A 12,656-nucleotide genomic window follows, 5' to 3' on the forward strand; every position below is an offset into this window, starting at 1 on the left:
TCCAAAAAAAAAAAAAAAAGAGGGAGAGAGAGAAAGAGAGAGAGAGAGAGAGAGCGCGGCTCGAGCGCTACTGCCCCTTTAAGACCTGCTAGCTCTCGGGCTCTACAAAAGGGAGTGACCTCTGGGCTTTGACAGCTCCCCTAATAACTACCACCGTACAGGCCCCGCCCACTAGGCGACCAGCCACGCTGATTGGCTAGCGGGCCGGTATCCCGTGCTAGGATTGGCTCGCCGCTTCCCCTGAGCGAACCTTTAGAACTCTGAGACAGACAATATTCTGTTACATTGTAGCAAAATGGCGACTGTCATTCACAACCCCCTGAAAGCGTAAGTAAGACTAAAAAATGTACATATTCCGCGTGGTTTCAATATGAAAAAAAAGGCGCCTTCTGCGTGCGGAGCGCTGCCAATGCACTGCGCTTGCAGGCGCCTGCAGCGGCGGCGGAGCTTCTCTCTTTTCTTTCAGCTCTTACTTCTTCATCTTCTTTTTTTCTCCCCAACGCGCAGAAATGTCAGGAGATGCAATTAACAAGAAGAAAATTGTTACATTTGTGCTCTGCTTAATTGGCGGTCTGGGAGAGAGGGCTTCCAGGCTGCGGGAGCTCGGCGGCAGAGCGCTCGGTAGCTATAGGGGGGTCGTGGGCAGCTCGGGGACCCGCGGGTCCCCCGAGAGCCCAGCCTCACGGGGCGGCGAGCGCGGCGCGGGGGCGACCGAGCGGGGTGGCGAGCGCCGGGCAGGGGCCGCCCGGGCGCACTTGGCTGAGCCCCGCGTCTCCCGAGCCTGCGGCCCCCGCCCGCCCGGCGGCTGGGTCCGCGGCGGCGAGCGGACCGCGGCAGCGCCGGAGTTTGCAGGGCGCTCTCCTTCCGATCGCTCGCGGGGAGTTTGTGCAAACCTTCCGGAGTTGGGAGGACCGCCGAAGGGAGCTGCGGGTCCCGGGAGCCCTGGGGCCCAGGTGGTTGCCCGGGGCTCTCCTGCCGGGGCAGCACCCGGAGCGTGACGGCGCTCCGGGCGATCGCGTGTGCGTGTGTATGTGTGTGTGTGTGTGTGTGTGTGTGTGTGTGTGCGCGCGCGCTTGTGTGTGCATGCTTTTGTGTGTGTGTGTGTGTGGGGGGGTGGGGGACGAACTGGCCGCGTAGTAAATTAACGACTCCGGTTAACTTGGGGTTGTTCGGAGGCTGGGAAGCTGCAGGTCTCATGAATGGTGTTTTCGCCGGGTGTGGGCGAAACGGAGAGGCGGGCGCGGAGGCAGCCCCGGGGCTCGCTGGCTGAGCGGGCAGCGTCTGCTCGCGGCCAGAGCGAGGGGCAGGTGCCTGTGGCCGCCGCCGGGAGACTTTGAGCGGACGCCCAGATCTGGGACGGAGCGCGGGCGGGAGTGGGGGGCTGGGCGAGAGGACACGCGGGGGCCAGTGCCTGGGTCCGACAGCCAATTCCTGCCCGCCTTCCTCCTCCTTGGCATCCTGGCTTCCTTCCTTCCAGTCGGTGGAACGGTTAAGCCGCCAAGTCCGCTCGCGATCGCGGTGCCCGGGGGCGGCTTCTGAAACTCGCGTCGCTCGAAAGGGGGAACTGTTGGCCACGATGTTGGCAAGAAGGGGGAGGCCCCCTCCGGGCGGCCGAGAGACGTGGGTGCTCAGGGTGCTCGCCGCGGGGAGCCGGACTCCCCAGCTGCGCGGGGAGCTGCGCGCGGAGCCGCGGACGAGCGGAGGAGGGAGGGGAGGCGCGGGTGGCGGGGGGAGGGTGCGTCTCGCGCGTGGCGAATGCCCACCCCGCTTCAACTCAGCCACTAGTCTCCCCCGTTCCTCCCCCGGGCTCCTCCTGGAGTTGAAAACCAGGTTCGCAGCGGGGGGCACCAGGCGGGTGGGTACCCGGAGGAGCGCGCGGGGAGGGTGGGACATGTTGGTACTAGCTCATCTCCCATCAGTGACAGGGAAAAAGACAGGAATGCCCCAGGTCCCGGAGTTTTAAACAGATCTGAGAGCGTTTGGAGGGCAAGGGTCGCTGAGCCTGATCTGAGAGTAGCTCCAGGCTCTGGTTCGCGCTGGGAAGCTGGGATGCCCCGGCCCCTGGAACGCCGCGGCGTTTCTCACCCGGGAAGAAAAATGTTTTATGGCAGAATAAATGGGCGTAACTTCGCCGCATCCTCGCTCCGCGACGCTCGCGCTGCCACGCCGTGGATGCTGCGAGTTGCCACCCAGCTCAGAGCTGATTTGCAGCTTACCCCATTTTCAGCCGGAACCACACAGCCGCGCTGATGCCACCTGGTAAACTCAAGTTGGAGAAATCTATTTCACATGTGCGCCAGGTCTGTATCCTATTGGGAAAGCGGTTACCCTTGTTACCCTGGAGTCCGCTTACGCGCAGACGGGCGCAATAGCTCTACGCTCCAGGGTTCCCGTGCTCGAGCCAGGTTTTTTTGTTTTGTTTTGTTTTGTTTTGGGGTGTGTGTGTGTGTGTGTGTGTGTGTGTGTGTGTGTGTTGTGTGTTGTTTTGTTGGACTGCGGAAGGGAGCGTGTTTGTTGGGGAGGGTGCTTGTGTGGGGTGGGTGTAGAAGAGCAGGAAGGGAGAGAAAGGGGCTGCTGAGTGGAATTAGTTCTAAATGATTATCCTTGTACTTTTATAATTAGAAACAGTCGCAGTGTGGTGCATGTGTAATTCCTTGTCGCCGCACACGCACACACTCGTATACACAACACCCCGTGACTGCTTTTTCTAGGTGGGCGTTGAGGGGTCATTTATAATTAGACGATCCTTTTTGCATCCCATCTCTCCTTTCCCTGGGGGTGGGGGCTGAGGGGGTGTAAACAATACCCAGGACTAGCCGAGCCTCCTGCGCCCTGGACCGCTGTTAAAACTCCATGCTGGAGCACCCGCGTTGTTATGGGGAGAGCCGCACCATCTGCTTTTATTTTTTTTTTAAACAACGTGTTTAATAAAACATCTGATGTATTTCATTTGTTTTTAAAAGTTGCTGATTGGGAAACAATACACACGTGAATAAATTATGCATGGGGAGAAATTAGAACAAAGCGACGGAGACCTCTAGCCGAAGGGATGGAGGAGGGGAGGAGGGGAGCTGGGAGGACGGTTTGGAGAGCTCTGTTTTATCCTCCTGTGTCCCTCCTGACAATGAAACGGAGCTGAACGACATTAGCATTTTCTCTGTGTGCGTTCTGAGTCTCTCGTGCCTTCCCTTAAAAAAAAAAAAAAAAAAAGACACCACCTACGCCCCCTACAGAAATTGGTCACACAAAGCTTTTCTCCAGGATGGGGGAATAAAGTGGTGGTAGGTAAGGTGCTGAGAAAACAGGCTCAGGTTTCCCGCACCACCTCTGAAGGGCTCTGCCTAACCTGAATATGGACCATTTTTCATTATCCTAGCTTTTTCCACGTGGGACATTCAATAATTCAATAGCTCTGGCCACTGTAGGGCCCAATTTGAATCTCATTGCTTAGGGGAGGGGGCGGTCTTCTCTAGGACCCCCAGCTCCTGGATTCACATCTCTACTCTTAGCAATTTGGCTTTCTTCCTTCCCTTCTTTGATCTCCCCTCAACTCCCTTTCTTATCCCCTCCTCCTCATACCCTTCAGCCTCTTCCTCTCTGAAGCTGACAGCCCGGCTTCTCTTCTGTTGTTGCCTTTAACATCTTATTACTGCCCAACAGGGTGTTAGAGGCAGAAACTGGAGCTGCCTGGACTGATCAGATCACAAAGGGGACGCGGCAGGTGGCCCCACAACCAAGCAGTCACATCTGGACAAGTAGAATTTAAAAGCCTTGATGCACTTGTATGATGTGTAAATGTATATGACACATGATTTAATTTAGCAGCTACATTGCCTGCGCCTGAATGTGTGAGAATCATCCTCATTTCTCACATGGACAAGGAAAAGAGGGGCCACATAGTGAAGTAAACTCATGTCAGTCACAAGATAACAGATATAATAAAAATGTGGCCATCACATTACATAGTATGTTCTGATTGATTTCTGAACATCTAGGGAACATGAGGCTTTTATTGTAACTTCTAATATTACTTGATATTCTAATTCAGGTAAAGCAACCTCCCCCAAATCTGCTATCAACACTTTAAACAACGTAATCTTTTATTAAGTTATCAAAACCCTGGTTTGTATGCACTTAGCTGGGAATGTCTGCCACCTTCTGCCAGACTTGATTATGTACATATGTATCTATTATTATAACTGCTTAGGAAGGAATAACTGTTATTATTATTTAATTATACCATGTAAACCAACAGGGCTTTACTTCCAGAAACTGTTTATGAAGAACTGGGACCAGGGAATGGTTTTTGTCATGCTTATTATTGTGAATATACATATCCATAATAGCACTGAAACTTTTTGTAAGGAGTTCCCCTTACTAGCAAATGTGTATTTATATTGCTGTTTTGCTATTAAGGACACACATTTCAGAGAAGTAACTCATTTAGTCAATGCCAAGTAGCAGGTCATGTGTGTGGATGGACCGCAAACCTCCATCACTATGCAGCCTGGTGCAGTGTTTTCTAATCTGAAGTGGTTTTGTGCCTGTGCAGGTTGAATAATTGTCGCCTCTTAGAAGTCAGAGCTCCTCACTTTTGCTGTGGCACTCAGTTTAGATATCAGAGGGGGGAAGGGGACACACATTCCTGGGTCTAATCTCTTAGTGCTTTCTGTTGGGGTGGGGGAAATATAGGTATGTACTAAGTGGGGAATGCTGGTGCCAGGACTTTATGAGCTTGCAGCCTTTTATGGACATCATTTAGGCCCCTTCTGAAAAAGGATCCTCAGACATGTTAAGCCAACAGATGCCTAGGAACACCTTTTCCATGGGCTGCTGGTTGCCACTGCAGGCCTGAGAGTGCTTTAAATTTTCCAAATTTCATTAGCACACATTCTAAAGTGGGGAGAATGTCTGGTCTTGGTGCCATCCCCATGCAGGATATTAATTTTTGCGAGAGTTCAGGTGGAGGCTTTGGGAGGTACAGCATAGATCTCTGAGAATAACCTGGCCTGCAGACCACCTTCGAGACAGGCCGAGATGGTCAGAGTGAGGAGTGATGGAGTTCAGGGACAGCGTAATTGGAGACCTCTAATCTGCTGCTATCTTTTGGGGGGTATCATGCAGGTAGTGGGGATTTGGATACACCTGAGAAAGATTGTAATGTCGAAAGCTGTGTCCCATTTGCTCAGAGCAATACTGAAAAAGAAATTAAAAAAAAAAAAAAGCAGCCGCCATGGTCAGCATGCTTGGCTCTGAGCGTGGACCTGAACAAGAAAGGAGACTGAGGCTGGTGTTTTAGTTTTCGAGGTGCAGTTGCATTGACTGTGGTGCAACTGAGGTGGAGGAGGGGGCCTGGGACTGGGTCATAAAGAAGCACCAGAGTCGAGGCCTCTTTAGTATCCCAGCCTGTGGCCATATAATTTTGGTGATGGTTGGATGTTTTAAAAGTCACTAGAAGACAGAGCTGTAGCCAACTTTCAGCAAGGTCCTGGTTAAAGAAATGCCACAAATGGCACTGGAGCGATAGCACAGTGGGTAGGGCATTTGCCTTGCATACGGCTGACCTAGGTTCGATTCCCAGCACCCCAGATGGTCCCCCCACCACCAGGAGTAATTCCTGAGTATAAAGCCAGGAGTAACCCCTGAGCATTGCCAGGTGTGACCCGGGGAAAAAAAAGAAATGTCACAAACACCAAAATTGCTTTTTGCCCTGTGCATGGTTTTCAAGCAGGGGCCTGTGTAAGCCTGACCCTGGCTTGAAATAGCCTTTAAACAGGGAGGCATTGACAAGGGCAGATAAAGCGTGGCCAGCAGGGGAGGAGAGAGGGCTGGGCTGAGTGGATAAAACCACCATGTGGTCTGCAACTCTGTACAGATGATTGTTTAATAGCACAGGAGACTGCAATCATGATCCATAGCTAGTCCCAAAGTTTTCTTTAGCGCGTGAGTGGCTGCGGAGGGCCGAGGTGTGGTGGTGTTTTTATACTTTGTTTTTCTTATTGGTCCGGTTACTAGTGTTTCACAGTCTGTCAAACCATATGGATGAATGGTGCTTGCATCGTAAAACTGTCACCAAGGAAGGTTTTTGAAGCCTGTGATTTGCATCAGAGTTTTAAAAGCAGTGGTTTGAAGGTGTCATAGGTGGTGGGAAAAGAGGGGCAGAGTATGGGGAGAATTTCTAGGTGTGTATTGTGGTGGGGATGTGGCCTGTGTTGTCTGTCTCAGGGAAGCGAGGGTGGCTTTGAGGAGGTGAAAAATCAGGGGCTCTGTTGGGAAACTGGGAGGGGCAAAGAGATTAGACTCAGAGTTTCTAATAATGGGGTTCAAATAGCCCACATTGAGTCCCCCATACCCTGGCTTGGGATCTGAGCCTGGGAACAATGATGACACATTTCTAATTCCCCCTTTGCACTCCCTACCTCCCCTCCCCTTGTAGACACTGTGGTCATCTCAGGTTGCTGTGAATGAACAAGGGTGTGTTTTTTCTTTCTTTATTTTTTTCACCATGAAAATCTGCTGCTTGTATAAGTAAGCTGCAATGGGAAGCTCCAGCAGAAAAGGCAAAAGGTTTCCCCGTCCCAAATTTCACCGGTGTGGCCCCAACTCATAGTTGGGGGTTTCTAGTTTTCTCATCTGGAGCATGGACTTTTGTAGCTGTGATTCCTTCCTTGTAAGGGAGGAGCAGTGGCTCCTGGAGAGGGACCCTGAGCCCTGCCCCCTCCCCCCCCACCCCCACTCTCACCTCCCCTGCAGCTCTTATCTTGGACTCTGGTCACCAGACCTGCATACATTTTTGTCTCCAAGATGAGGGTGATGCTTCTTGATTGCTTAACATTCCTTTTCGGTCAAGCACTTCCTGGGTCTTATGTGGCCCATTTGGATGGGAAGGACAGACAGGGGCCACAGGGGGAATCCTTCCTTGTTTTTGTGATACTGTGTGTACAGTGGGGCAGTGTGTGGGAGACTTGGGAGATCTTCTAGAAGTGGCATAGACCTTGCATGTGGCCAACCCCTATTCGATCCTGAGCTGCATATGTAGTGATCCTGAGTACAGAGCCCCCTAAAAGGATAAACAAGTCCTGGAGACTCTTGAGCAAATTTCCCTCTCTTCTCTTTTGTTTTTGGGCCCTACTCTGTGGTGTTCAGGGCTTATCCCTGACTCTGCACTCTGGGATCACTCCTGACAGTACTCAGGGGGCCATATGGGGTATTAGGGATTGAACCCAGGTCGGCTGCATATAAGGCAAGCACCCTACCTGCTGTACTATCTCTCCAACCCCACGTGTAGGTTTCTCTTCTTGCCATCTGTGTGGGTGGCTACCTGGTGCTTGGCAATTCTAACTTGGATGGATTCCCTTCTCCATTCTCAGAGCTGAAGGTTGTGGATCTCTTAGAACATGGGCTTTTCTTCTGATTCCCCCTTTCAAATACTTCTCACTAGCATCCCAACCATAGGATGGATGAGAGGAAAAAGAAGAGGAAGATCAATAGGTTTGTGTTGTTTACAAGCACTTAGATAAAGATTTAAAAAACAATTTTAAAACTTTTTAAATTTGGGGGTATAATTTCTAATACTGTTGATTGATGATAGATCCATGCACACATCATTCCAGCACCACATCCTCTACCAGATTGCCCGGTTCCCTCCACCAGTGCCCCAGAGGTCCCTCCCATCCCTGCCCCCAACTGTGGACCAGCTCTCCATTTCTGTTGCCTTTGGCCATTTGCTGTTCCCTCACTGTGGATCTTTATATCCTCAGATGAAGCTTCAGGCTGTGAAAAAGACTGGAATTACCAAGAACATCTGCCTTTTCTGTCCTCTTTCCTTTAAGTTTTAGAGGGGAGTAGAGAACCAAGGAAAAGAGTTTTTCTCTTCTGATTTCCATTGATTCAAAATCTCTCCTCCACCAATGCTCCCATTGGAATTTAAGCGCAGTAAAGCGAGAGCTTATTTCCCTTGTGCCTGGGCAGCTGCGGATACTGAGTTGTCCAGTAAGCCAAAGTATGTGGACCTATACGACTGTCTCACTGAGCTTCCCGTAGCATGCCCCTTGTTCCCTCCAAACAATAGTGGGACCCAGCAGACTGACACATAGGCTACCCCAGACCTGGGAGTGTCTTAAGTGGAAGTCAGCTCCTTTCCTTCAGTGACATACCTCTGGAACACCACAGAGTCCTCTTGGATGTTGTTATCAGTCTTGCCTTTAGTTGAAAGTTCCCTTAGCAATATTTTATGAGCCAGAGAAGGAGTTTACAAAATCCATCAGAGGATTCACAGAAGTGGTTACATGAATTTTGAGACTTGGGAACAATGAAAGGAAAACCAAAGTGGTCACTTTCACTTCTAGAAGACAGAGGCGGCCCCTTTATCCTGTCTCCCCACTTTGAGATAAAATACACATGACACAGAATGTACCACATAAGCCTTAAATTTTGATTAAGCATTTATTAAGATTCTATGGTTTACAATAGCACTGTGGCACTGTCGTTTCATTGTTCTTCAATTTGCTTGAGCGGGCACCAGTAATGTCTCCATTGTGAGACTTGTTGTTATTGTTTTTGGCATATTGAATACACCACAGGTAGCTTGCCAGGCTCTGCCATGCAGGCAGGATACTCTCAGTAGCTTGTGGGGCTGTCTGAGAGGGACAGAGGAATCGAACCTGGATCGGCCGCGTGCAAGGCAAATGCCCTACCTGCTGTGCTATCGCTCCAGTCCATGGTTTACAATACTCTTCAAAATTTTTTAATTTAAAAATATATTTTAATTGAATCAAAATTAAATCAATTAAATTGAAATAATTTAATTCAATTATTTTTAAATTAATTGAGATGCAGTTATAATGTTCATGATCGGGTTTCAGTCATACAATGTTCCAACACCCATCCCTTCACCAGGGTTTAAAATACTCTTAATGATGGCTTTTCATGCATGTAATTCCAATATCGCACCTATCACCAGTGTACCTGTCTTCTTTCTCCAAGGACCCGGACACCCTCCTTTTCAACCGTCTCTCTCCCCCACTCCATTGTATGGATCAGTTCTCCCGTTATGTTGCCTTTGACTTTTTGTTGCTACCTCAATGTGTATCTTTAAATCCCACATATGAGAGAGATGACCCTGTACCTGTCTGTCTCTCCTCACGTCTCACTTCACTCAGCATGACACACCAAGTAAGGCTTTTAAAAGTCGAGACTTCACTGAGTGCTTTCATAGTATGGGGCTGCATCTCCATTCTCCATCTGCAGAACCTGATCTTCCTAATGTACTCTGCACCTACAAAATACCAGGGGTAGAGGACGGGTTAGCTTGCCCCTCTTTCCTCTTCCCTGCCCCTCTCCAGCCCTTGCTCAGGAATCCCTCCCTTTCTGCTTTCCTCTCTGAAGTGGCCCATCCTAAGAATCTCATGAGTGAGACCATATACTGTTCTTTAGTGACTGACCCACTTGCTTAGCATAATGTCCTCAAGGTTCATCTCTGCTAAGAGATGCATGAATCAGCACTTCTTTTTTAGGACCGAACAATATTCCACTGGACAAACACCCCCTTTTGCTGATTCATCCATGATGGACATTTGGGGTGTTTCTCTCTTTGAGCGGATGTGAATATGCTGCCATCAACATGAGTGTGTCGGGGGCTGGAGCGATAGCACAGCGGGTAGGGCGTTTGCCTTGCACGTGGCTGACCCGGGTTCGATTCCCAGCATCCCATATGGTCCCCTGAGCACCGCCAGGAGTAATTCCTGAGTGCAGAGCCAGGAGTAACCCCTGAGCATTGCCGGGTGTGACCCAAAAAGAAAAAAAAAAAACCAACACGGGTGTGTCAAGGGCTGTTTGAGCCCCTGCTTGCAGTTCTTCGGGTCCTCTTTGTTTTGAGACTCTAAATTCAAGTAGTATATCTCTAGGCTGTCCAGGCAACGCCTACCTCACACTTCTAAGGAACAAGCCAAGAGTGTCATGGAATCTCACCTTTTAATGTTTGTGACCCCCTCAAGGAATGTGGGGGGCAGTACATGCCCTGCACACCCAAATACTGGCTTTTTTCGTCCCGGCCGCAAGGATTACCTTCCCCTTGTCTCTGACCCCCCTCCCATTCTTTCGTGTGCAGGACATGGATTTTTTTGTGGGGGGCTGCAGGAGTTGAGAGGTGGTGGGGGCGTGGGGGCATAGTGTCGGGAAGGGAGCCCTGTGGTGGGCAGTCAAGAAGTCAGGAGCTATTAAGTCAGTACTGCCTTGCCTGTAGTGAATAGGAGAACTTGTCTCTCCTTTTTCCCAGCCCCAGGGGCCCCAGTGAAATAATGGATGTGAAAACATTTCAGAAGGTGTAAAGTCAAGAACGCAAAGTGTTACTAGAACTACAAAGTTGCCTGTCGCTGACTGAGGCCCTCTCAGAGAGCCCATAGGACCTGCTTTCCTATAAAATGAAAACAAATGAAATGATTCCCAGCCATCCTCATTTCTCAGGAAATACAAAGCCTTCCTCATCTAGCCAAGTGTAAATAGCCTGGGGACCTCGGTATGGGATTTCCCCATTGTCTGGGTTTGAAATAGGTGAGAGCAGGAGCTCCAGGAAAACCCTCAGTTCATTTACCCTGGTCAGCCCTGAACTGAGTACCCACAAAATCAGAGACTGCAGAGGCTGGAGAGACAGTATAGCAGGTAAGTGTTGCACACGGCTTACATGTGGGTGACCAGGGTTCAAGCCCCAGCATCATAGCTGGTCCCCTGAGCACAGCCAGAAATGATCCTCAGTACAGGACCAGGAGTAAGCCCTGAGTGCCAGGTGTGGCCCCAAACCAAGACCAAAGCCAAACAAAAATCAGAGGCTACAGAAGCTGGAGGGGAAGAGGGAGGAGCCATTCCTGGAACCAGGGGCCTGGTTCTCCTAAGATGCGCCCCCAGAGAGAGAGGAGTTGGGGGAAGGTGTGTCGGGCCAGAGCTGAAACCCGCCAGTGCGTGTGGAGGGCACGCTGAGGACCTGGGAGATCAGCAGCAGGAATTGATTCTTTACACAAAAGTAGACTCTGGAGAGTGTGGCGGCAGGGGTCAAGTCTCAGAATTATGGTTCTGTCTTGGTGGAGGCAGCCTTGGAATTGCTTCTGATTGAAGCTGGCTGCAAGTGACAACATTCCTTTACTTTGTGAAAGCAGAGGAAGTGAGGACACCATCCAGGCCAGCATTAGCTGCCACTCTGGAATCGTGGCCTGTTGTTGTTTGCTTCCTTGCGCTCAACGAGAAGTGAGCTCTGTGGAGTTTTCTTCCTTGTGTCCTGGGAATTAGCCTGACCAACTGTGATCCCAGCCTGCCCCTCAGAGCTAAATGGGGTCAGAGTCACCGTCTCTGCATCTCTGAGCTTCTACTCCAAGGAAGGCTGGGCACGGACGCATAGTTTGTTTGTGCTTCCAGGCCCTTATTCTTTGGCCCAGCAGAGTAAGTGCATGTAAGAGATGCTTCCCTAGGCTTCTCCTGGTGGTGGGGGGTGGGGTAGGGTAGGATGGGGCTGAGAGGCAATGTGGTGCTGGGGATGGGGGGGGGAGGGGGAGGGCAGGGTGGATGGGGTAGTGGGAGTGGAGAGAATATATTCTCTCCTGCTAATTATTTTCCCTGAGGACTTAGCCAATGCAGAACCATCTATTATCGTGGGAGCGCTCTATGGTGGTTTTGCCTGTGATGAATGCTAAGTGGAAACAAGCAAGAAAAATTAACAGGCGGCTGCTTCTGTCCACCTAATTAAAATGCATATCCAAATGCATAATTCCTTATGTTTCCCCATGCACACACTCCCCTTCCAATCCCAATTCTATGGGGGTGGGGGAACCCTTTCTCCCAATCATTTCTCTTGATTATATTTCCATCACGGAAGAACTGGAGGGTTGCCTCAACAGAGAGAAAGGCTTTTATTTGGGTAGCACTTCAAGAATGGCCAGATTTTCAACTTAGACTGGCTCCCCAAATTTTGCACAATTTTTTTTTTTTAACTTAACATGAAAAAGCAAAAACTTTATCTGGTTGCAGAAAAAAGGAGGAAGGATGTAGAGAAAGAAAGGGGAGGGTGAAAAAAAAAAAAGCAAGGAAGAAAAAGGAAAGTTCCCACCGTTTCTGCTGACCTGTCAGTTTTGTGGGGAAAGTCTGGCTGCGCTCAGCAGCAGGCATTGCCGGAAGAGTTTTCCTTGCTCCTCCTTCCTGACTTGGCACTGCCCTCTCCGCTTCACCCCTCCCTAACAGAACCTGGGGTTTCGTAGGGGGCTTTGAGGATACATCCACCTTCGCAGCTAGGTAAAGAGAAAAGAACCCAGAGTTTGCCTTTGGAGAGGGGAGGGGGCCTTACAGAAAAGCTGACATCCAACCTGAATGATCTTTGAAATCCAACTTATCTTTTCCTCCTCATCCTTCCTCTTTGTTCCCCCACAGATCATTTTCTCACTCCCAGAAGAATAACTTTATTCACCGGTTAGAAAACATTGAATAAGGAACGGGAGCAAATAGTACCGCGGGTAAGGCGCTGGCTTTTCTTGCCCTAGCCAACCTGGGTTTGACACCCCCCCTCCCCATAGGGTCCTCTGAGTCCTGACAGAAACGATCCCGGAGCACAGAGCCAGGAGTAAACCCTGAACGCAGCTCGGTAGGGCCTCCAAACAAATAAAAAAGTCAAACAA

The 12,656-nt window shown here is 50.2% G+C and overlaps 1 protein-coding gene across 4 annotated transcripts in view; it reads left to right on the forward strand.

Moving 5' to 3' along the window:
- The first annotated feature begins 258 nt into the window (after positions 1 to 258).
- DPF3 (double PHD fingers 3) overlaps positions 259 to 12,656 on the forward strand; it is a 295,548-nt gene continuing 283,150 nt past the window's right edge. For 3 of the 4 annotated variants that reach the window (XM_055130025.1, XM_012933613.2, XM_055130027.1), the window contains exon 1: positions 259 to 327. In XM_055130025.1, coding sequence (XP_054986000.1) covers positions 296 to 327 — 32 coding nt within the window. In that variant the 5' untranslated portion in view covers positions 259 to 295. Of the gene's footprint in view, positions 328 to 1,901; positions 2,301 to 12,656 lie in introns of those variants that run through there. The other variant, XM_055130026.1, reaches the window with a different exon arrangement.

Source organism: Sorex araneus, chromosome 3 (genome assembly GCF_027595985.1).
Source record: "Sorex araneus isolate mSorAra2 chromosome 3, mSorAra2.pri, whole genome shotgun sequence".
Taxonomy (NCBI): Eukaryota; Metazoa; Chordata; class Mammalia; order Eulipotyphla; family Soricidae; genus Sorex; species Sorex araneus.